Raw genomic sequence first — 22,562 nt, forward strand, 5'->3', positions numbered from 1 at the left:
TTTTGTTGTTTTTAAATGTAAAGGTATTACCTCTTTGGTCTAGGCCGGAAATCCTTCACTCCTGCTCCACTCTGCAAATTTCTAATAGTCAAAGTGTTGAACTGTAAAGCCAATGCAGCCATTGTGATCCATTAGTGTGGACAAGTTATGGTTGCCAATTTTTTGGTAAGTGAAGGAATTATCATCCTGTAATGAAATGCTTGTATAGCTACTCCCAGGTACCTTTTTCATCCTTTTATTTATTTTTATAATACATGAAAGGTAGCTGAACTGGATGAACTGGAAAGTTTCTTTGGGTCATGCTCTAAAGAACAACAAAAAATAAACTGACCTAAAATTACTCCTGTAAGACAAACCTGCTGTTCAGTGATCTGGACTGTTAAATCAGATGGCGTGTTGAGCTCTGAGGTGTGAGTGAATGCATCCCTCCCTCATCAACCTCCCCAGTGCTGTAAATTATAATATGTGCACCCCAACTGGATGAATACATACATAAATACATTGAAAAAGCATCTAAAGCTGGTGTAGTGGCCTCATGACGTCCCCCCTCCCTGTGCTTTTTCCACAACAGTGTGTTATGTGTTTCACTGCCCTCTGCCTTGTTTCTACAATTAGAGCTGACAGGAGTGACTTGTGACTTTGACTCAGGGAAACTCTGTCACGGGCTCTCCCTCTCAGCTTTCTGTATACTCTCTCTTCTGTCTCTTACACATAATCTTTTGTAACTTTCTGTTTTTTTGTAACTGACTCTTATCTCTTCTCCTTTAGGCTTCTGTTCTGCTGCATTTTTCCATCTTCAACACCTTTTCCCCTCTTCCTCTCTGAATCTCTTTATTTCCTTTCATTCGTTCTGCTTGGCTGGTCTCCCTCACTTATTCTTCCCTCCCATTCTCTTCTATTTTAGGTAGTTCATTGTGCTATTTGAAATGTAGAGAAATACAAGCTTTTCATGTACTTTTCATGCAATGAAAACACCAACAATCAATAATCAGATACGTTCTCCCACTCAGATAAACAGTCACATAATATTTATTTGTTCAGCAAAGTTATACTGGTAGGTATAAAAAGATCGTAGGTGGTACGAAAAGGTGCTAGTTTTGCACCATGTGCATTAGAACGTGTTGACCGCAACTGGAATTCCCTAAAAAGAGCGTGACCCATCATTGATTAAACTGCTGTGACTCATACAGCATTATTATACTGTATTGCTGTTGGCCTGCAATCTTATGAGACATGTAAATAATGTGCAGTTTGTTTTTATTAGCTACAGACATTGAAAAATATCCAAGTTTCTGTGGACTCCCTTTTCTCTTTTCATTTATAGTGCTTTCTCTCCTCCTCCTCCTCCTCTCTTATGCCTGCTGTTCTTCATCTCTTCACCTCCCTGCCTCTCTCTCTCACCCCCGTCGACCGACTCGCTCACCTCCCCCTGGTCACTCACTCTGCAGCTGACATGAAGCCTTGGGATAGCTCAAATGCCGTGCTATAGTGGTTGAACCCCCATTCCCAATTGGTTCACATCTATACTTGTGGTTTTAGACATATGCATGTGTTAATTGCCACAGTACTCTTGTGCAGTGATTGCACTGCGGCACAGGACTAACCTCGGGCAAGCGCTCCACAACGTCATTGCTTTGTTTTAGTGCATTTTCACTGGTGGTGCCAGTTAACAAAATTATTTAAATTAACATTAGTAAGTATTTCAGTTTTTTCCTTGTAATATGACTGGTTTAATTTCTAACAGTTGCAGACTACTCTTTCAGAAAGAGCTAAATGATGAAGTGACAGTGTTACATACTGTACTGGCAGCTCATTACACTTATAACCAGTTATAGAACAACAGACAAACCAAAGTAATTGTCTGTAGCTGAAATTACAACAGTAATTGTTGTGATGCAGCAGTAACATAGTGACTTATCTCCTTTCTGTATGTAGAACTACATGTTACATGTTAATAAGTTATTTGACCTTTTCTCCTCATTCAAATCGAATTCAAGGTTTTGTTGATGACTCCAGCATCGCTTTGTTGAAGCCATATTACACAGGCGGGACTCTGATGATCTCTGGACATCTTGCAGGCTGTTCCTCTGTAGAAAACTCCAGGTTAAAAGGGTCTGAGCCTGAATCTTAAATCGTGCAGACAGGCCGTACCTCATTACTTCTGCCAAGAGGTTGTGGTATCAGTCTATCTATAGATCAGATTTGTACTATGAGTAGAACAATACCAAATTCAGAGAAATCCTCAACATTGTAGCGCTTGGAGGGCTTCATACTTTTCTTTGTTTTTGCTGACACTTGGCTTCGACCTTTAATGGCCTCATATCTATCAGCCCCTAGCAAAGAATAATGTACTTGGATGGACATTGTTGCCCCTTTTCAGCGCTGCAGGGAATATGATGAAATGGACAGCGACTGTTTGACCTGGTCTGTTATTTGCTCTGCCATATTGGTGAGGCCTCGTGCTATTTCACACTGTTTTATTTTAGCTTCGCTCACCTGTCCGTTCTCCTAAACTGTCACTCATGTTTGTGTGACGTTCTGGTCAAATCAAAGGCACCTTTGTTTTTTCACAGTGTGATTTGTGTAAGCAGGCAAAAGACATGTCACACATTTTTCTCAGTTCACTTATTCATATCCTAGAGCAAGACAGAACAAGACAAGCTCAACACCCTTCATCCAGCACTCAATGTACACTGACAGAAGTGTTTCATTGCTCTATAAAAGATGATAAACTCCCTCTGAACTATATTTTCCAAGTGTGCACTTTTGTCTTTTTTAATCATGCATACCTGTACTGAGGCAGATTTTAACCAACCTGCCTTGACTGTAAAACACTTTGGGTCACCTCCTGTTGCTGTTAAGCGTGCTATATAAATAAACTGACATGACTTGACTTGACTAGATCAGGCAAGCAAATCCAGTAAGGAAAAGACAAAAGACAAAACTTGCAGAGATAAAAAATACCAGAAATACTAGACACAAGGAAAAAAGGCTGAAATGTTTGACACTGAGAGCGGGGAGCACAGAGGGAAGGAAGGACAATGACGGACAGCTGAAACTGATCAGGGCGGGGTAGACAGTCATAGAGGCGGGAAAAACACAAGGGCAGGTAGTGATGAATCTTTGGGAAATGAAAAGAGCTGAGTATTTCAAAATAAAACAGGAAGTGATGAATTAAGGAATGAAGCAAAGAAAAACATATCCCAGGGAGCAGGGCAGGACATCGCACTGTATTTTTAAAGACGCACAGCTTGGCCTTAAGCAGACACTGCCTGTTTGGTCAATTATTTACACATCATGCAAAATAGCCTAGGATGATTCTTATTGCATTTTCACAGTACGCTGGGAAATTGTCTTCTGTGCACCATTGCAATATCTTTCAAATCTCTACTATTCATCACTGTTTAATTGTTTCATTTTTTATTTTTATTACTGTACATCAAAATCAGATTTTGTTTTGTGTCATGCTGAATCAGTCTGAAAGTGTAAAATTAAATTAAATTAAATGCAGCTGTTCTTCTGATGGTGATGTGTGTATGTATCTATAGTCCTGTTTTCACTGTTCCAGATGTTAATATGTTATCAGTCTTTGCTACAGCGTCACCATGATTCAATCACAACTTGAGCAAAACGGCTGAAATAAATACTAAAACATATGTCACTTTTATTTGTCTTGATTGTCAACTGGCAGAAAATGCATTTTTACGTAGGATGTCTTTTGACCAGAAAGTCAGCTTTAAGAACCAAACTTTCAGCAGATCTTCAGCCCTGCAGAGATAGTGTTATGTTTCAGTTTTGAAGCCACACTGGACTGCTATAATACTGATGTAACATTTTCCTCTTTCTTTCTTAGCGGTGCCATGCTGCCAGGAGGCAGCGGATGAGAAAGTATGTCGTCAGACTTCTACTGCAGAGATGACCTGGTGGAGAGGGGGTCCATCCCCCTGGACATCGACAACGTCCACATGCTGCTGCAGGGTGAGTCTCCCTCCTCCCTCCAATAATGTTGGTTTTTATTGCGGCTGGGTGCTTTTACTGTCCTACTTTAAGATTTGTACTTTAGTTTAAGTATTGTTTTTGCAGGTAAATACTAGAGCAGGTATTTATTTGTGCTTTTCTTTGGTCTCCATTGTGGGTTACTTTATAGATTGGTGATTTACTTCAACAAGCATTCAAGCTAAACTGAATGAAGGCTCATTGTTTCTGGTCTTTGCTCAACGAGACCCAAGTCTGAGGTCATGTAGCTGTAAAAAGAAAAGCCCCATGTCTTGATTTCATTGTTTTATCTTGGTTTCTCTGGCAACATAATAAGCATTAAGCCTCAGTTATGTGTCTCACTCATGGGAGCAGTGTGATGACTCTGTCTCAGTCCGCTGCTGGCTCTGTCCTGTTTCACTTTTGTCACTTTTTTGAGGTCATGCTTGGTTTAATCTCCTGAAACTGAACCCCTACTCTCAGAGACATGACTCATATTGCAAAGAGCCATCTGGAGGGAGGGTGGAAGAGATGATACAGGCTGCTCGCTCATTAAGTCGCCGACTCCCAGGGCATTTTTGAACTTTTGAAGCAAGGCTGTGATGTGCTGGGGTTGTCGTTTGATTGTGTTCTCACTGCTTGTAGGACATACAGTATATCATCAGTTCTTTGTATTACAAGATGGTTTTCAACTGGTGTCACTTTATCTGTAAGATTTTAGGTTTGATCTCTAGTTTTCAATTCAGTTTAAATTTATTGATATACTAATACTCATGTATAATGAGAAGCTTAAAGACTCGTCTCTCACACAACAGCTGACAATTGATTTGATGCAGCTTAATGCTGAAACAACTTTATCAGTTTTGTCGATTGACAGAAAAATTGCTTTTCTCAGTTTTGTATCATAAACTGAATACCTTATGATTTTTCAATCCCACATAAACTATTTTAAAAATGTTGACCCACATTTTTCTGTGGTTTTTGATATTTTATAAACTATTCAATGAATTGAACATTTAATTAAGAAAATAATTGAGAGGTTAACTGTTAATGCAAATAATTATTAGTTGCAGCCCTCTAAATGATTAGAAGCACTAAATTTGTTGACAATAATATCGGCCGGTATTGAGCTGGCTGATTTGTCGGTCCAGCTCTGCTTTTGGTTTAAGACCAAATACCTGCAAAACTGATGACATTCCCATCAGCCTCAGCTTTACCCTTTTTTGTGCTAATTACCAAATGTTAGCATGCTAAAATGCTAAAGTAATATTCAAGTAAAATACCTATCTGATAATCGCCACCTTCAGGGTTTGGATGGTTGTCTGGGGAAAGAGCTCCTAACATTGGTTCACTATGGTATTATGTATCAGAACTGCAACTTCATACTGTTTTCATGACTTCCCGCACATTGCTTGAACAAAGTGGCTCTAAAATTCAGTGTTCACGGTATGTGTCACATTTGCAGCAAGGTTTTGATTTCTGTTTGACTGCCAGTGTGTTGAGTTGTTACTGAAACCTGGTTCATCGTTAAAGTTGATTCTCTGGTGACTGAGGCAAAGTCAAAACTCTGAGGCCGGCGGGGTGGACAGGTTATCTGCCCAGGAGGTAGTAAATCTGACTCTGTTTCATCTCTCCTCTGTGCTTACAATAGTTGCACCACGACCAGACTGCAGCACAGGCTCTGGCTGTCTCATCCTGATCTTTCTGTCTTTCTTTCAGTTCTTTTTATTGCATCTCCACCTGTTTCCTTATCCACTCTTAAATCATTATATTTGCTACGTGGATTGTTTCAGGATGTTAACAAGTCCCTGCCCGTGTGTCCCACATTTTCTTGTTAACTTGTTATCTCCCCCACCTGCCTGCCTTTCTCTCTCTATCTCAAGTCTCTTCTCTGTAGTTTTTGGGTCCAGATTGCAAAGGTCTCTACTGAACCATTGCAGAACATGACCTCCCAGCTTGTTAAATAAATGGGAAAGTCTTGTTTTTTCTGTTTATATTTGAAGTGGTAATGATGAAAGAATGTCACTAAAATAGCCTATACTGTCTGTGAATGTGGGGTGTATTCAGTGTTTCAGCAGGGCTGGCCAGAATATTTCCTTGTACAGAGCACATGTCATCTGTTTTTATAATGTGATGATCTTTAAGTGATCAGCTTTATCAAAACAATTAAGTGTGTTAGGGTTGCTTAAAAAGGATGTGTCTCACGTGGGGATAAAACGTCAGGATTTGTCACCATCACCCCACCTAAACCTTTACAGCAAGTCAAAGAAGTCATTAGCAAAACAACAAATAACAAAAACTAGAACACAAATAAAACATGCACACGGTTAGAATACAGAATATAATGAATTATGTAAAAGCATATTAAAAATGTCATCTTAAAAAAAACTTTTCCTGAATGTACTGATATAAGCTCCTTATTATATTCATTTATCACTTTTTAGAGACACATTGCTCCACAAGAACATCTAGTAGAACATGAAGAAATGCAGCAAAAGCTAAGACAACATAAACATTGTGAGTAATGAAAAAATCCTACTTAAAACTGAGACGAGGGAAGCCAGTATGAAGCGATGTTTAATAGCAAAATCCAAAGACATTAATGTCTAGTTTGTCAGTAGGGAATATCAACATCCACGACAATCATGCATAAATCGAACAGTGACTGACATTGCTTCATACCTGTATATCTTCCTGATTTTATTTAGTATTAGCCATGGTACTGCCTTTCTATAATGGATGGTTATGCGTGTCCTGATATGTCTGCAAAAGAGCATAATAGGGCCGAACCAACTCATGAGTCACAGGGGAGTACAAAAAGTTATTTATCCTGTAACTTAATTAATGCTATTTAAAGTGAATTCTGTTTTCTACGGGGCAAAGTAATACACTGAACTGAGTATAATTATCTAAAGCAAAGCCAGAAGTTAAACAGCGAGTGAAATTAGAAGCCGATAACAGTGTTAATGATTGAAACTAAAATTCATGCCATGTTAACACTCCTCCGCCTCAACATCACATCTTGGCAGTTAAACAGCTCTCATTCCCCCTGTCCTAGTTTGGTCCAGTCGTGTGCAGGTGTAAGGTTGCGTAAGAAATCCATTTCCATTTTTTCACAGCATTTGACATTTGAATTTGACACACACTTTCCAGCTTATGTAGCATAAAGAAGTACCCAGGAGGCTGCAGGAGGACTAGCTGGTTGCAGGTCTTGTTTGGGCAGGCCTCTGTGAGTCAGATTAAAGAGGCGGAGCCCCGCTGATCTCACCTGCCTCCCTGCAGGCTGGAAATGTAGACTGTTAGCTGGTTAGACAAGAATCACTGTCAAACTAATTTCAGATCTCACATCTCTTCAGCTGAAATCATGGATCTGCAGCATTCAGAGTCAGTTTGTTAAACTATGTGTTTACCACATAGAGAAGTTTGATCTGAACTGATGTGCACCAGGGTTTGTGACCTGTTAACTCCCTGCTGAATCAGCATGAGTAATCCCACCAAGGGTGAGTTTTTGATTTGTCTCGGTAGTTGTGACTTTTATCGATGTAGAACAAAACTAAGTGTCTAAACTTTAGTGTAAAAGCACAGTACTGCAATGGATGGATGTTATTATCAACCTATGAAAGTGCTCATCCCAGGTGGACTGCTCCTGTATAACAGTAGATTTACAGCTATACACACAAAAACAGCGGTCAAATGTAAGACATCCGTGGGAGTGGACAGTGGAGACATTTTAGTTAGCTTGAATACTTTTTTGTTTTTTTTTAAGTCTCCTTAAAACTGTACTGTGTCATTTACTGTTTTTTTTTTATTAGCAGATAAGTCAAAAATACAAAAGCGGTCTTCCTCCTCTTTTGGGGGAAAGTTTGTCCAAGAGTCAGGTTTGGTTTTAGATCTGATAGGAAGAAAATATTTTTCTTACCAAGTCATGCACGTTTCCACCTCTGTCAGTGCAGGAAATATACCAGTGTGTCCGCGTGTGGGCTTATGTTAAATAATGCAAAGCCTCGTCTTAGAAAAACAGCGCTGTAGGTTTACTTGAAAACAGCTGGAGTAGCATGCAGTCACAGTAAAGGTTAATGTAGTGCAAACCCCCCCCCCCACACACACACACACAATTTCATTTCACAAGAAAGCAATGTCAAAGATTCAAGACTTTGAAGATCTTTGACATCAAGTCAATGTCACTGAATCTCTTTCTCCTCTGTGAATACATTTATGTTCCTCTGACATATTGTATTGTGGTTAATTTTTAGTGTATTTGATTGGATTTGTATTTTTTTGCACTGCTCTGTCTGCCAGTCATACAGATTTGTACCCAGTAAACTGTTGATTGTGTTTTTCTTTGAAATTAAGCAAAAAATGACAGAATTTCAGAATCACATGTCATTATGTGTATGGTTACTACTGTTCTGTAACTCTCAAATATCTGATGATGTACTTCATCTTCTCCTTCTATGAATTGACTCTCTTTGTGTTTCTGATAAACCCTGTTTTTGAGGTGGCAGGGTTTCCTTTCAGGAGTTTATACAGAAAATGGTTTATCTCTGGAACTGACTGCTGTGGTTACAGTCACCAAAGTGGTTTGGTTTAAATCTTCTGGCAGACTCTCAAGTGTGTCCTAACTCTCCGCTTCTTCGTCCTCTTGACTTTCCAGCAGAGGAAATCTTGAAAACTTAGATCGATATCTAAGTTAATCGATATCGAGATGTCAATAACTCAGGGGGGTCATGTTGCTAATGAAAACCAACCTCCTTCCCTTTCTCCCTTACCTTTGTTTGATGATAGCAGATGAAGATATCTGAGTATTTGCAAGATTAGGTTACAAGTTAACTGAAGCCAGAGATGACCTGCTGTAGAACATACTTTTATTTTACTTTGAGTTTTACAACAGTTTTTGTACTGAGCAGCAACAAACTGAACAGGAGGATTACCACTGTCAACATTAAAACAGCAGTAGCACGAAACTGGTTTAATGATATTTGAAGTTAAAAAGAGAATCCTGTTAAAGGAGAGATATTTTTTGGAGATGCTGTGTGTAGTCTTTAATCTAAGAATAGTTGAACAGTGAGACTCTTCATTCAGTCACTGAACTGAATGACGTCATTGAGCTTTACAGTGGTGAGTGGTGAACAATTCACTGACCAAGTCTGTTTTTTGCTTCTTTTACGCCTCTCGGATAATTACAACACAGTCCTAGTTTATGCATGTATTGTATATTACAGCTTCTCTGAAGGGTAATCAGCAAATTCCGCCTTAAATGAAAGTGATTGAGAGTCTGCCTCACTGATTGCGTGCATGCTCTCTTCTTTACATTCGTACCATTACACAAATTCACACATGGAAGCTTCTAAGAAGTCGATACAGTACAACAGTGCAGTGTGTATTTCAAAATGCATTCAACACTTACAGTTGTAAGTGTACTGTGCATGTTTAGCTAAACACATTCATTAAATATAGAAACGTATCAACAGTAGATTTTAATGTATTTCTGTGTGTTGGTAGAAACATACATGTTCAGCTCCTCCACGATAAACTGCATTCCAGTTTTATGTCAAACCTTCTTTAAGGGATTTAAAAATTCATTGCAGATGTGTCACAAAAGTATTGCAAAGTGACATCATTTGCTCTTTCAAATGTATTCAGACACAAAACTATTTCTGAAAAGACGCATATCCAGACCTTTTAAAAGAAAATCTATTGGGGTGCTTGGTTATGTGCTTTATCTGAAGAGTCCTTGCTTGGAGCTCTTGTATTGCACCAAGGATTTCTGCTTGTTCAGGCAACACACAGACCAAATACGTCTGTGTTATTTTTATGCCCAAAGGTTTTCCAAACTGATTGGCCAAACCCCTGGGTGCTAGCCGAGCAACGATAATAACCTGCCTTTAAGAGGCAAAGTTATTATAGTTTGAAACACCTGGCTAATCTCACAGTCGGTTTACAGAACAATGACTGAAACGATACCTTTGTGACTTTACTGCACAATTTTAAACTATTTAGAGGCTAGCAGCTGACTCAAGTGATAAAGTACAGATTACACAAAGTGTGCTTTGATTTGTGCCTCCATTTGTTCCCCCATAGTTGTCCTGGAAGCTCAGTTTGACTTATGTTGCCCTCCAGAGGAAACATGTGTTACAGCCACATGGACCAATGAGCACACGATGAGTTTGTAGCACAGTGCTAAAGCTTTTCTGTGTTACATTTTTAAACATACCATTTTTCTGGTTAAAGCTGAAAACGTCTTGTACCAGACATGCAAAATTAAACAGTTTGACACTGTGAGGTATAGATGACTGTTTTGTAATGTTTTGGCCCTGATTGGTTAAATTTAGATGTTAAGAACTTCACAGTACAGTAGGCAGGATATGAACTCTGGTCTCTGCTGTTGAAGCCTACTTGAATCTCATGGTGCCTGCAGTCACGCTCTCTTAGCCAGTGAACTATACAGCACACATGCTGTTGCTAATAATATTTGCATCTAAGAAATAGACTACTCTACTGTTACACTCAATTTAAATGGTTCTGCATAGCATCATGACCTTTATGCCTACGATTTAAAGTTGCACTACTTGTGTGAGTTTCTTTTTTGATGTTGTGATGTAAATTAAACTTGACAATATGTGTTTTTTTTCTTTAACAGTGGAACAAGAGCAGATCCAGAAGAAGACCTTCACCAACTGGGTCAACGCTCAGCTGGCAAAGGTGAGCTGTGTCTCTGAACTCTGACCTCATGGAACTGAAGGTGATTTGTTGTTATTAGCTGTGGTGGATAAAACCATCAACACAACTTCTACAGAACACCTGTAACATGTTGAAAGATCAGTCTACATTAGTATACTGAGGATATCAACATGCATCCCTTTCTGTCTCATTCCAAAATATTAGCAACTTAACAGCGAGTCTAATGATAATTAACACACAGTTTGCTTGGTCATACTAAACAAGGAGACTTTAGTCCTTTTAGCTTACAGCATACAGCTAGTTTTAGCTTTACGCTCTTCAATGCAGAGATGAATGAAGTTCATTTGATCCAGTCATAGTTTAAATTTTACATCGTAATTTTCCTTCCCCGAGCTGAGCCGATGCAGCTTAATAACAAAATGTAGGTGAGCAGGAACATGTGAGGGCGTGAGCTGATGGATCACCATGTATACTCTTGTGCACACATATTCCCATAATATCAAAAATGGTTAATTTAAAAGGTGCTGATGGTGTATCAGCCCCTCCAGTGAAGATGTTTTTACAACAATTAGATTCCAGTCACAATATGGACTGTTTGCAACCAATAATATTACCATTGTTTGTAAAATAATTCTCACTGTTTTAGTTATTTAGTTTAGTTTGTTTCAGTCAAAATCTTTTTGTATGTATAATGAAATATAGGATTCAATATAATAATTCCTGTAGGAAAATGAGGGTAATAAAGATCTCTCATTGCAAAGACAGCTTCAAATACATAGCATCCATTCAAAGGACACTATTCATGTTGTGGTACTTTGTTATCAGTTTGTGAGACATTTCATAATCAGCTGGTGGTTAAATTCTTCTGAAAGACCTCAAAGGAAAACAAAATAAATCAATGAGCTTCATGATGAGTGATATCAAACTGCATAAAACATGAACACATCCTGCTTTAAATTACCATTGGAGGACTTTTTCCCTGTGAACAGCTTCCATTTCGAGAAAATCCACCCCCCATGGATTTTGTACAATACCTTTTTGAGACAGCATTGTTGCAAAAAATCACTGTGTTGTTCTCAAACGGCCTCCTCACATGAGTCAGCAGCAGACTGTCTGCCTCATGTTAGAGGCCAATTGTGAATGTGACAGCGGAGGACAGTGGGGTGGAGGTGGGGAACTATGTCCACAAATATAGCATTAAGGAGCAAAGTTCACAGCACACAGACAGACAGCAACAGACGGCCACCACCCTCCACCACCATGCACACCCCTCTATCCACCCACCAAACGTTTACCCGGTTGAGGGCTCGGTGTCGGACTCGATGGGGACTCTGGCAGTCAACCTAATGGTGGAGATCACCGTTAATCCTTTGTGGTGGTTATTCACATTAGAGCTCACATTGCAACAGTACCTTCTGTCACATGTGAATACAAACCTGCTAACATTCAACAGGCAGGCTTAGTGTAAGCTACATTTAAACATTTATTCATTTTCAATAAAAACCTGGCGGAGAAGTGTTTACTCTTCTCTACTGACTAAAGAAGACTGTATTGTTTGTGTCCTCTTCTGCTACAGGATTTTTAATACATGTGCAAAGAGAAAACTTTTCATAGTAGTTTTTTTCCTATTAGCAACTAGGTCATCAAAGGTCAAGGACTGCCAGGGTCTTATTAAGGCCCTAAAAGGCCCTGTTGATTATGAAGGAAACTAAGGTGTGTGTTGCTGTTGTGGATGGTTTTGTGTTTACATTTTTACAATGACAATTAGGCCTCTCGTCAGCTAATTTCAGACCCGTGTGTCTATCAGGCTCTAATTCAATGTTTCTTCTGTCAGCGCTCTATCAAGCAAAATACAACTGTACAAAAATTGGATAAATGGCCTATAGTTAAAAGTTAAAAGTTACCTTCATAAGTCCATTTACCAAGTATGAAACAGAATAGGTCTGTATCATTATAAAACTTCATCAAAACTTGAGAAAAGGAGTGCCAGTAGTGTCATAATGAATTTTGGACCATGTGATATTGTTGTGACAGTCTGTGGGGTTGTGTTAAGCCCTGTCTTGAAGTTGGGCAGAGGATTTTTTTTTACAGTTTTTTACTGTTGCCTTTATAAAATCTGACAAAACATAGATTTAGGTCAGTTGTACACAGTGAAACAACAGTAATCATCGTTACCTTGACAAGATTTCCCATCTCTAAAATGTCAGCTTCTCAGAAACAAACAAACAGCCTCATTTCTAGCACTGTGGGTTTGGTTTTGATTGGTTGCCAAGGGAACAAGTCATCGATTAGTTGAGGCATACAGCTCATTCATTTCTGTCAGAAACACATTTTTTAACACATTTACAAATTTCTCGCACTTGGTCATCAATTTGATTCATATTTTGATGAGTGGGAAGTTTTCATGTGTCCGGACTAGCACCTTCCCTGAAATCGTTCCTAAATTCTTGAAAGCATGGCTTATTATACAAAAACTTGAATGTTCTGTTTTGAGCAGTTGTAACTGAACGTAGAGAACATGTCTACATACAAACTTTCGACTAACAGAATAGATGTTTCAGCCTCGGTGAAGGTATCAGCTCTGTAAGTGTTTTATAGCAGCAAATGTGAACATAAAGTAAAGAATAAACAATGTGTGTGTGTGTGTGTGTGTTTGTGTGTCACAGCGGAGGCCACCGTGCATGGTCCTGGATCTGTTCAATGATTTCCGTGATGGCTCCAAACTATTGGACCTGCTGGAGGTGATGAGCGGCCAGCGCCTTGTGAGTCCTGTCTCAGCTGAGCTTTAAACATATTTCCAACCCGTGGCCGACATTTAAATGAACCAACCGACCGACTCTCTGGTTGTTTTGCAGAGTCGGGAGAGAGGCAGAGGAATGTTCCAGCACAGGAGCAACATTGAGAAAGCCCTTTCCTTTCTAAAGAAGAAATCGGTAAATAATCCGCTTCTGACTGTTAGCCAAATGCAATCACCAACCACATAGTGAGGACTTTACAATTTCCCTCTAATTTTGACAAAATCAGAGGGAAAGAAGCATTTTGCCATCAGATTTTGCCATTTAGTATTACACTAGTGGTTAAATTTATCTGTAAAATGTGATAACTGTGGCACCATCCGTCTGAAAGGATTTTTTTTTTTATCAGGAGAAATTTTATGCAACTTTGAAAAATGTCGTGTTTTCTCCTCAGATCAAACTTGTCAACATAAACATTCCTGACATTATTGATGGTAAACCCTCCATCACATTGGGCCTCATATGGACAATCATTCTGCAGTATCATGTGAGTTTTTTTGCTTTTCGTAGATTTGCTTCTTCTTGTTTAGATAGATAGATATACTTTATTTATCCCAAGCTGGGAAATTGCAGTGCAAGTTTGTTGTGTTTCATGTTTTCTTGTTGGCTTATTTCTCCACTTTGATTTTTCTTGTCTCCTTCTCGACTCACAAAGAAAAAACCTGTACTGAAAAGCCTGTTTCTCCTGGTCATAGAATATGTTTTTTTTAACACCATCCTTAGGTCTGAGTAGATTTCCTGGGATTAGTTTTACAGAATGTATGAAATTAGACCAATTTATTGCACTGGGGAAACCACTTGGAATGTTAAAATTAAGTAAATTTATTTAAGATGAACTACAAAAACATGTTTTGTAAGCCAGGGATTCCCCCCAGGATCCTGATGTAAAGTTTCTTATTCTGTGCATTAGAAATGGTTTCTGCTCCCTCATCTGGTCGGTTGTTTTGTCCAGTCAAGTGTTTTTTACATAGTATTTAATACCTCTTTTAAGTTTTGCTAGCTTCCAAATATAAATGCCTAAAATGTTACCCAGAAACTGTGTGTTGGTGGTTTTCTTAGATCGAGGAGTTGGCCAGCGGCCTCTCATTCAGCTCCCGTCAGTCCTCCATGGAGTCTTTGACCAGTCTGGACTCGCGCTCCACCCTGTCGAGCCGCTCGGCCAGCAGCAGTCCTGTTCCTCCCAGAGGTTCACCGCTACACAACCGTTTTAGGGTTTCTGCCAAGAAGGCCCTGCTGCTCTGGGTCCGGGAACAGTGCCACAAGTAAGCACCCGGTCAACTGAATGATATTAATGAGGAAAGACACATCAACATGTGTTTTGTGGGCTGTATATGGGGTTACATTGATATATTGGCTTGTCAAAGCTTTGAAAAACCTGTAATTGATGCAACTCCTCTTTTGTGAGCCAAGTTTGTGATGTCGGGAGGCATATATCCTCACACAGGGAGGCATATATCCTCACACAGGGAGGCATATATCCTCACACAGGGAGGCATATATCCTCACACAGGGAGGCATATATCCTCACACAGGGAGGCATATATCCTCACACAGGGACCTCTCGGTCATTTCCAGGTCTGGGCTAAAGACCAAAACCTGATCAGGGCCCGAATGCCTGAGCTGTAGGCGTTCAGATGCTTTGCCTGCCAAAATCTGTTAAATATATTCCTACATGGAATTTAATGGCACTTTTTTTGTTCCATTTCTTACCAGTATATATTTATAAGTGTTTGAAATATTATCAAACTCCTCTGCTTACTTTTTTATTGTGTTTTTCTGTAAAGAAGGTAGTAATGTAGTTGTGGCACCCAATAACAATAAGAATTACAATGAAACACTGATGTATACCTTCAATACATTTACCAGTATATATTAAAAATATAGTAAATATATATATATATATATTTATATATATATGCACATTTACAAAATGTGAGTACCAAGCAACACCACACGGGTCCCAACCCAAGACCATGAGTGGCTGTAGTGCCGGTACTGTCAGCACTGAAAACCTGTTTCCATCTGAAAACTTTATGATTGGTTCATTATTCTGATTTATTGGTCCAAATGTGATTCATTCCATTCTTAATTTTTTGCACTTAGTTTATAAATGAGGTTCTTATTAAAAAATGGCTGTTTTTTTTACTTTTCTTATGTATATGATTGGACTCATCAGCATCAAAACAGACATTGTGCCACACAGCAGTGCTAATAAGTACAGTTTGAGTGACCTGTATTATAATCATTATAATCTGATACGTTTTCCTCAGAGCTGGCTGTACATTAAATGTGAAAGACTTCAAAGCTAGCTGGAGGAGTGGAGTGGTCTTCCTGGCGATCTTGTATGCTCTGCGGCCTGACCTGGTGGATCTATCCAAAGCCAGAACCAGAAGCAACAAGCAGAACCTGGAGGAGGCGTTCCGCATCGCAGAGAAAGAGCTGAGGATCCCCAGACTGCTGGAGCCTGATGGTGGAGTAATTCATATGTTTCTATAAGTTGTTCAGATGTAAAGATGTCTTTGGATGTAGAATAAATTTTTTTATATATGCACATTTGATCAAACTTACCAAAATGTGTAAAACAAAGTTCCATTTTATCATCATCTGTGATTTTCTTGTGTATCATAGTTCCAGTAGTTTCTATAGTTTCAAGTGCTGCAAGTGCAAGAAATGCCAGGCGGGGCTGACTGCTGTCTTTGCAATTTTTTTTTTTTTATTTGCAATTTATCAAGTTGATGGTGGTGCACAAAGATTTTGACAACCTTCTGAGTCTCGCAACACAGTGTCGCACAGATTTGATGTGTTTGACTTTTTATTTATTAACTAGTCCACAGTCAGGTCACCCCAGTTGAACTGACTTCTGCTTGTTTCCATGAACGCTCATTTTGTAGCTTATTCCTCGTGTCTTTTAGTGTGCTACAAAGACTCAAACATTCTCTTCCAAGTATGATTCGTCTTAGTGTCTTCTTGTCTGATTTGCTTGTGTAGCAATAAATGATCCGGTGCCATGAATCTGTGTGTGCAGAGTGTAGCTCGGTGCTGTGGCTGAGCTGTACCCAGCGAGCCTGGGGGCCGGTGGGATGACGATCTGACAGTCTGCTGACTCACTTGCTCCTTGTTTACTTCGGTCTTGGATAAAACCCTCACTTGTTTAGCTCCGCTGTGCCTGTTAGCTTATTAGCAGATTTCATTAGCAAGATGTTTTAAAAACAGAAAAGTTCCTCCATTCCTCAGATTCCAGTTTTGAACTCCACCTGCTTCAGGAGCTCACTCATGTGATAGTCGAAACCTTTGACAGCGGTGTTGTTGTTAGAGACTGATCATGGAGGATTGTGATGTCGATGCAGATGTGGATGTTCGAGACCCTGATGAGAAGTCCATTATGACCTACGTGGCGCAGTTCCTGCAGTACTCCAGGGACCTGCCAGTGCCAGAGGAAGAAATGCAGGTCTGTTTCACTCAGTTGTTTTTTAGACACACATCAAGCAATGTGGGGCACCATTGTACAGTGCAGCAACATTTGCAGAACAGTTGTAAAGTCAGTGTAGCTCTTCTGGATTTTGCTCAGGATGCTTTAAGCAGCCTAACCACTGCATTCCAGTGTCAACAGATAGGATGCAGCTGAGCTCTGTCTTATCCAAACTGCTAAGTAAGCATTGATTAGTGATTTGCAAGTCTAGACATTAAGGCTAAAAATCAGATAAAATGTGGTTGAAAAGTTTTTTTTAGATTCCTGCGTTACATATAAACGTTTGTCAACAGCATTTAAATGCCTTGAATTCAATGTAACTTTTTCTTTTGCATGGGATTTCTCTCTTCCTCTTGTTTCCTCTCCTCTCTTTATCCTTCCCTTTTTCCTTCCAGACACAATACCTGTCTCTTCCCAAAAGTCCTTCTCCTATTGATCTTCCTGTTCACTACACTCCTGCTATTTCTGCTTCACCTCTGCGACAGGTACACCAGGCTGTCATGACCTCTTGTCTGACCTTTCATCCACCTACTTACCTTCCAAATACAGTTCCTTGAATAGATTCAGGGACACTTCAGACTTAATCTTCAGTGTCTGCACATATCTCCCCATGTTCGTCTAAATCTGCTGAATCTGCTATATCCCCATGCCACACCCTCCTGTCACTGCTTTATGGTTTTAAAACAATTGATGTCTTTCTCTGTTCATGCAGTGTGTTTGGAAACCCTCCGGTTTGCTGATTTACAGCCGTCAGCCTCATTACTGCCATGTCACACAGTGTAAATCAGCCGCACCAAACCTCTGTGGCCCTCGCAAATAACTTTCGATTATATTGCTGACGATTATCTCTCGTACAGATATGCCAGGAAAGTTGTTTATTGGGACGGTACCACAGCTACTCAAATGAAAAAGTCAGTTGCAATGAGCCAAGATAACCTTAAAATGATATGGTGGTTAAGAGCAGGACTGATCATGCGGAGTCAAACTAGTTTGCCCTGTTCTCTGGGAAGGGATCCAAACCCACAGCAAGGGTGTGTTCCTCTGCCTCCCATGAGATGAATAAAGCACTCACGGGGCGGCTTTGCTGTGCAGTTATGCCTTCCACTGAGATCCCGCCAGTATTGCCTGCCGTAGAACTCGTGACAGATCAGTCACAGTGGACAAAGCACCTGTCAGCTCGGATTTCTGACAACATATCCTCATGTTGACTGTGGCTGCTGTCAACATTTGAGTTTTCATTCATAATCCTGGAATGGCAGATAGCCTGCAGGGTGGAGGACGCAGGAGTCTGGAAAACATTCTGGATTTGAAAATACATCTGAAAATAGTGGCTCTTGCTCTGCATATAATGTACAAAATTAAAACAAATAAACCCTCATGCTACTAAACGCTGTATATACGTACCAAAGACATTGCATTAAAGAATATGTAACAATAAAACCTCAAACATTCTCATTTGCAGGACAGTAGGTGGTCAATAAACGTGGCTGTTGTACATGTTGCCATGTTCTTATAAGTGAAAAATTAAACTCTGTATAGACTTGGAGCTTTGTTGTGTACAGGCTCACTTGAAGCACAACAAATTTGGCACAGCAGCTGCCATTCTGTATTGTGTAGAATATCTCATGACTGGTGTTGGTGTCCTGTGGGACAGCTTAGCTCTTTCAGTTTATTGCCTTTGTTAACAGCATTTTTAATAATAAGTAGAAAATTATTTACATAATTTCAGAAGTAAATCTAGTATTTTATCACTCAGACTGTGCAGAGGTTGTTTTTGTCCTTCTATCTTTTGTGTCCAACTATTCAGGCTTCAACTGGTTCCAGCTCCTTCCACTGGTATAGATGGAAATAAACAAACAAACCTACAGTAGCTATTTACACACATTTCTATGTGTTGCCATGTTTGAGTATTAAGTAGCTGTCTAGTTTGTCTTAGCTGTCTGAGATGATAAAATCATATCACTGTTAGTGTCTTTGTGTTCCTGCAGATAGAAGATGATGTTCAGATATATGACTGATCATGACTATCACCTACTGTGGTCAACATGTGTTTAACATGATTAAAAGACTCAATTGTTGATATTAAGTTTAGCCTGGATTGTTTCGATGGTCTTCAGTCAGTAACTGTTTTTTGTGATCCAGGCGTCACCTGATCAAAAGGCAAAGGAAGTGACCTGCTGGCTGGTTCAGGCGTACAATGAGCTGCTGGAGGGATGGGACTCCACAGAGGGAGAGAGCTACTCTGAGAGATACCACGTACGTATCCAGCGAGTTCCTGTCAAGATGCACTGAAACATTTTTAAGTGTCGCTGCATGATTGTCTTTATACCTGTGATCCATTCATGTTATTACAGCAGGATACTAATGATACCAATGATGCTGTCAGAGAAACAAATGGCAGCCTCTATTGCAAAAGCTGTCCAATTAATAAGAGCTTTTTGCTGCTTCGTCAATTTACAGCAGACTCGCCCTGTTTTGTTTCAAAATGCCACATTTACTTCTCCCATTTTCCCATCAAGTCTGAAAGATATCCTGATGAATGTTGTGTATCGTCATTGTCCCATGTGGAACGTCGAGTTGTGGCAGTTTGAATCGGTCATCGTTTGCTCCTGTTTGAGTTGACCTTACAAGAGTGGCACTAAAGATGACATTTTACTCCCCTCAGGTATTTCATACCTTTCTGGTGTCCTTTAATGAGCAGCGGCGTCCCATCATGCCTTTGTTGACAGCGATGAGGCGAACCCCGAAAGTGAGCGAGGAGCAGCGAGCTCTCAGAGAGGCGTGGGATGCCCTCACTGAAAAGGTAATTTTAAATCTCTTGTTCCTTCTGAACTTTAAAAAAAGCTTGGACAGTTTTTGGTATTTGTACATTTCAACCTAGTTTAATCGCATTTGTTTTGCTTAGTTTTGCTAAATATATAGCTTTATAGATAATAAATGTTTACAATGTCTTATTTCTATATTTGCAAAACTATACATTCTAATTCTCCTAATGATCAATGTAAAAACATAATATGAGCCAGCAACCTTAAAGTGCTCAGTGCCGTACTGCCTTAAACCCTGTTCCAGTGTGTACTCTGTATGCAGCTATACAGATGTTAGTATTTCTTTGTCTCCATAAACACACTGTATGTGTTTCTGTATGCATTTCGGTTTAGAAGACATTGAGTTTACTTGTAAAGAAATGTTCCTTCTTTCCCTCTGGTTTTCATTTAGCTACGTGAATACAAAATCGAGCTAGATATGAGTCTCCCAGCTCCGTTGGACATGGTGGCTCGCTGGCTGCTGAAAGCAGAGGGGGCTCTGGCTGAAGAGGAGGGTGACCCACAGGACCACGGCCGAGCCGCTGATGAAGCACGGGAGAAACAGGAGCTGCTCAAAGTGAATATCTACTGCATCCAACCCTTAAACTATATGACTTTAAGAAGTCATATAAGTAGTAATGCCATCTCAACAAACCCAGTTCCTCAGGCAGTGTTTCCTTCATTTATTATATAAATAACTCTGAAGAATAGCCGCTTTATCCTGAGTGTTCATTCACTGTTCAGGTTTTTGTACCCTTACTCCTTTGTAAGGCTCTAAAATGTAGACCTTTATGAGCAGAAATGATGAGGATATCTGTAGGATTGTCAAACATGTGAATGTGCTCACTGCTGGATGTTGCTGTAGGTTTGCCTGGAGGAGATGCCGCAGCATGTGAAGACCTTCCAATCCTTCCAGAACTTGGATGAGTATGGAAACATGATGGTTCCTACTGACAAGATGGATGAACTAAAGAGAAGGTGAGTGTACTGTGAAGCTGTATGTACTATTTTATTCTAACTGATTCATTTCTTAAGGTTATTGCCCAAGCAGTACATCGTGTTATGACCTGGTTATAATCAAAGCTGTCGCTTAAGCACAGACGAAAAAACCAAAACATCTGAAACAGCTGTAACACACCACAAATGGTTCTGTCCTACACTGAAGCATGTTGAATATTATCTCAGTGAGACAGTTATCATTTGCACAAAATGATATGAGAAGCAAAATGAACTTCTGGTGTATTTTAGGAATGTTGGCCATGGATAATGGAAACGTGAGATTTCAAGGGCCAGTGACATTTATAAGCTTGTAGACACATGATTAGGTTTCAATTTGTCCAACAGGAAATTTATTGTTAGGAATTTTGTTGCTCTTTGTACCTTCTTCTAACCTGCACTCTTTCACATGTCCCCTCCTTGAGTGTTTCTTATAATTCATCAGTGTAAATCAGTACGAGCAGTTATTGAGATTTGTTTGTCACTTTGACACCCTCACCAGGTTCACCAGTGTCAGAGTGTCTGCTAAATACCATGGGATCAAGCTGGAGTACCGGGAGCACCGCCACACAGTTTTGGATCTGTTGGGGCAGATAAAGACCAAACTCCGGGTCTGGAAGAGACCTTATATTTCCCCGGAGGCTGTCAGGGTGTTGCTGCAAGAATGGCATGTGAGTAGTTTGTGTGCAGGTTTGGTGTGTAATGTAATTTATTGTGCATGATTGCTATTCTTTTTGTCTTTTTTTTGCCGTGGTATTCTCTGTATTGTGTTATCATGTCTCATATATGTCTTCTTGTCACTCACTTAAATTGCACTATTAATTTGAAGGGTGATTTACACATTATATGGATTCTGATTTGGGTGATAGTATCCTAATGCTAATGCAGATGTAATACTAGACATGATACTGCTAATGTTAGCATTAGTAAATTATGCTTTCAGCAAAATGCATAATTTGTAAACTGGCCACTGTAAAGAGGAAAAACCCTTTTGATATTGGTTGCCCCTTTCTGGACAAATTTAGAACCAACTACATTTTTTCCTGAACAATACTGGTCTTAGAATAACTAAAAAGTATTTTTCAACACAGGAGCTGGTAAACACTCAGGAGCTGCCTTCTATGTTGGAAGCAACTCGTCATAAACTGAAGCAGGTTTCTGAGAGATACTCAAGCAAATCAGCCCTCGGTAAGTGTTCTGTGACTGTGTGACAGGTGTGTTAAATTCTTTAGTCTGTCCTAACTGATGTAAGGTTACTCCATAGGACTTTTGGAATTTGACTGAACAGCTTTCACACCTGTTTCCCATCTTGTAGTTGGATTGAAACCTTTCCGTGGGCCACTCCACTGATTCATTTGGAGTGTCATTCATTGGAGTCTTTGATCGCTTTGTCTTTGCTGCTCAGCTGCAGATTACCACCACGTCAGTCAGCAGGTGAAACAGCTGGAGGAGGACAGTGCCGGGGTTTTGAAAGAGGTGACTGCAGCCAAGAGCACCATGGGACGGGTCCTGTCAGCCTGGGACTCCTACAGCGACTGCCTCAGCTCCCTGCTGGCTTGGCTTGAGCAGGACTCTGTAACACACAGCCATGGCCACAGACCAGAGGTATTATTAACACATAATTCAAAGAAATTATATATTGTTTAGTTTGTGGCAGGAGAGCCACACTTCATAAATGAGCTAGTTCCTCTTGCCTTTTTCACTGAACTTCAATCTTTCATCACTTGGATCACTTGTGTTTTTGCTCTACCCGCTAGACTCAATGCAACCTACAAGATTATTCCTCCAGTGCACATATTTGTACTAAGATCTACTAAAAAGTCTGCTAAAATATATTAAAAA

General features: G+C 39.8%; 1 protein-coding gene across 1 annotated transcript in view; it reads left to right on the forward strand.

The window, feature by feature from the left end:
* Positions 1 to 3,890: 3,890 nt before the first annotated feature.
* The window catches only part of syne2b (spectrin repeat containing, nuclear envelope 2b), a 127,254-nt gene continuing 108,582 nt past the window's right edge, over positions 3,891 to 22,562 (forward strand). The window contains 16 exon segments of the mRNA XM_041953978.1: positions 3,891 to 3,978; positions 10,616 to 10,677; positions 13,323 to 13,418; positions 13,512 to 13,589; positions 13,846 to 13,938; positions 14,511 to 14,713; positions 15,722 to 15,921; positions 16,799 to 16,899; positions 17,316 to 17,405; positions 19,063 to 19,176; positions 19,586 to 19,723; positions 20,137 to 20,301; positions 20,590 to 20,702; positions 21,223 to 21,391; positions 21,812 to 21,908; positions 22,126 to 22,325. Coding sequence (XP_041809912.1) covers positions 3,891 to 3,978; positions 10,616 to 10,677; positions 13,323 to 13,418; positions 13,512 to 13,589; positions 13,846 to 13,938; positions 14,511 to 14,713; positions 15,722 to 15,921; positions 16,799 to 16,899; positions 17,316 to 17,405; positions 19,063 to 19,176; positions 19,586 to 19,723; positions 20,137 to 20,301; positions 20,590 to 20,702; positions 21,223 to 21,391; positions 21,812 to 21,908; positions 22,126 to 22,325 — 2,007 coding nt within the window.

This window comes from Chelmon rostratus, chromosome 15 (assembly GCF_017976325.1).
Source record: "Chelmon rostratus isolate fCheRos1 chromosome 15, fCheRos1.pri, whole genome shotgun sequence".
Taxonomy (NCBI): domain Eukaryota; kingdom Metazoa; phylum Chordata; class Actinopteri; order Chaetodontiformes; family Chaetodontidae; genus Chelmon; species Chelmon rostratus.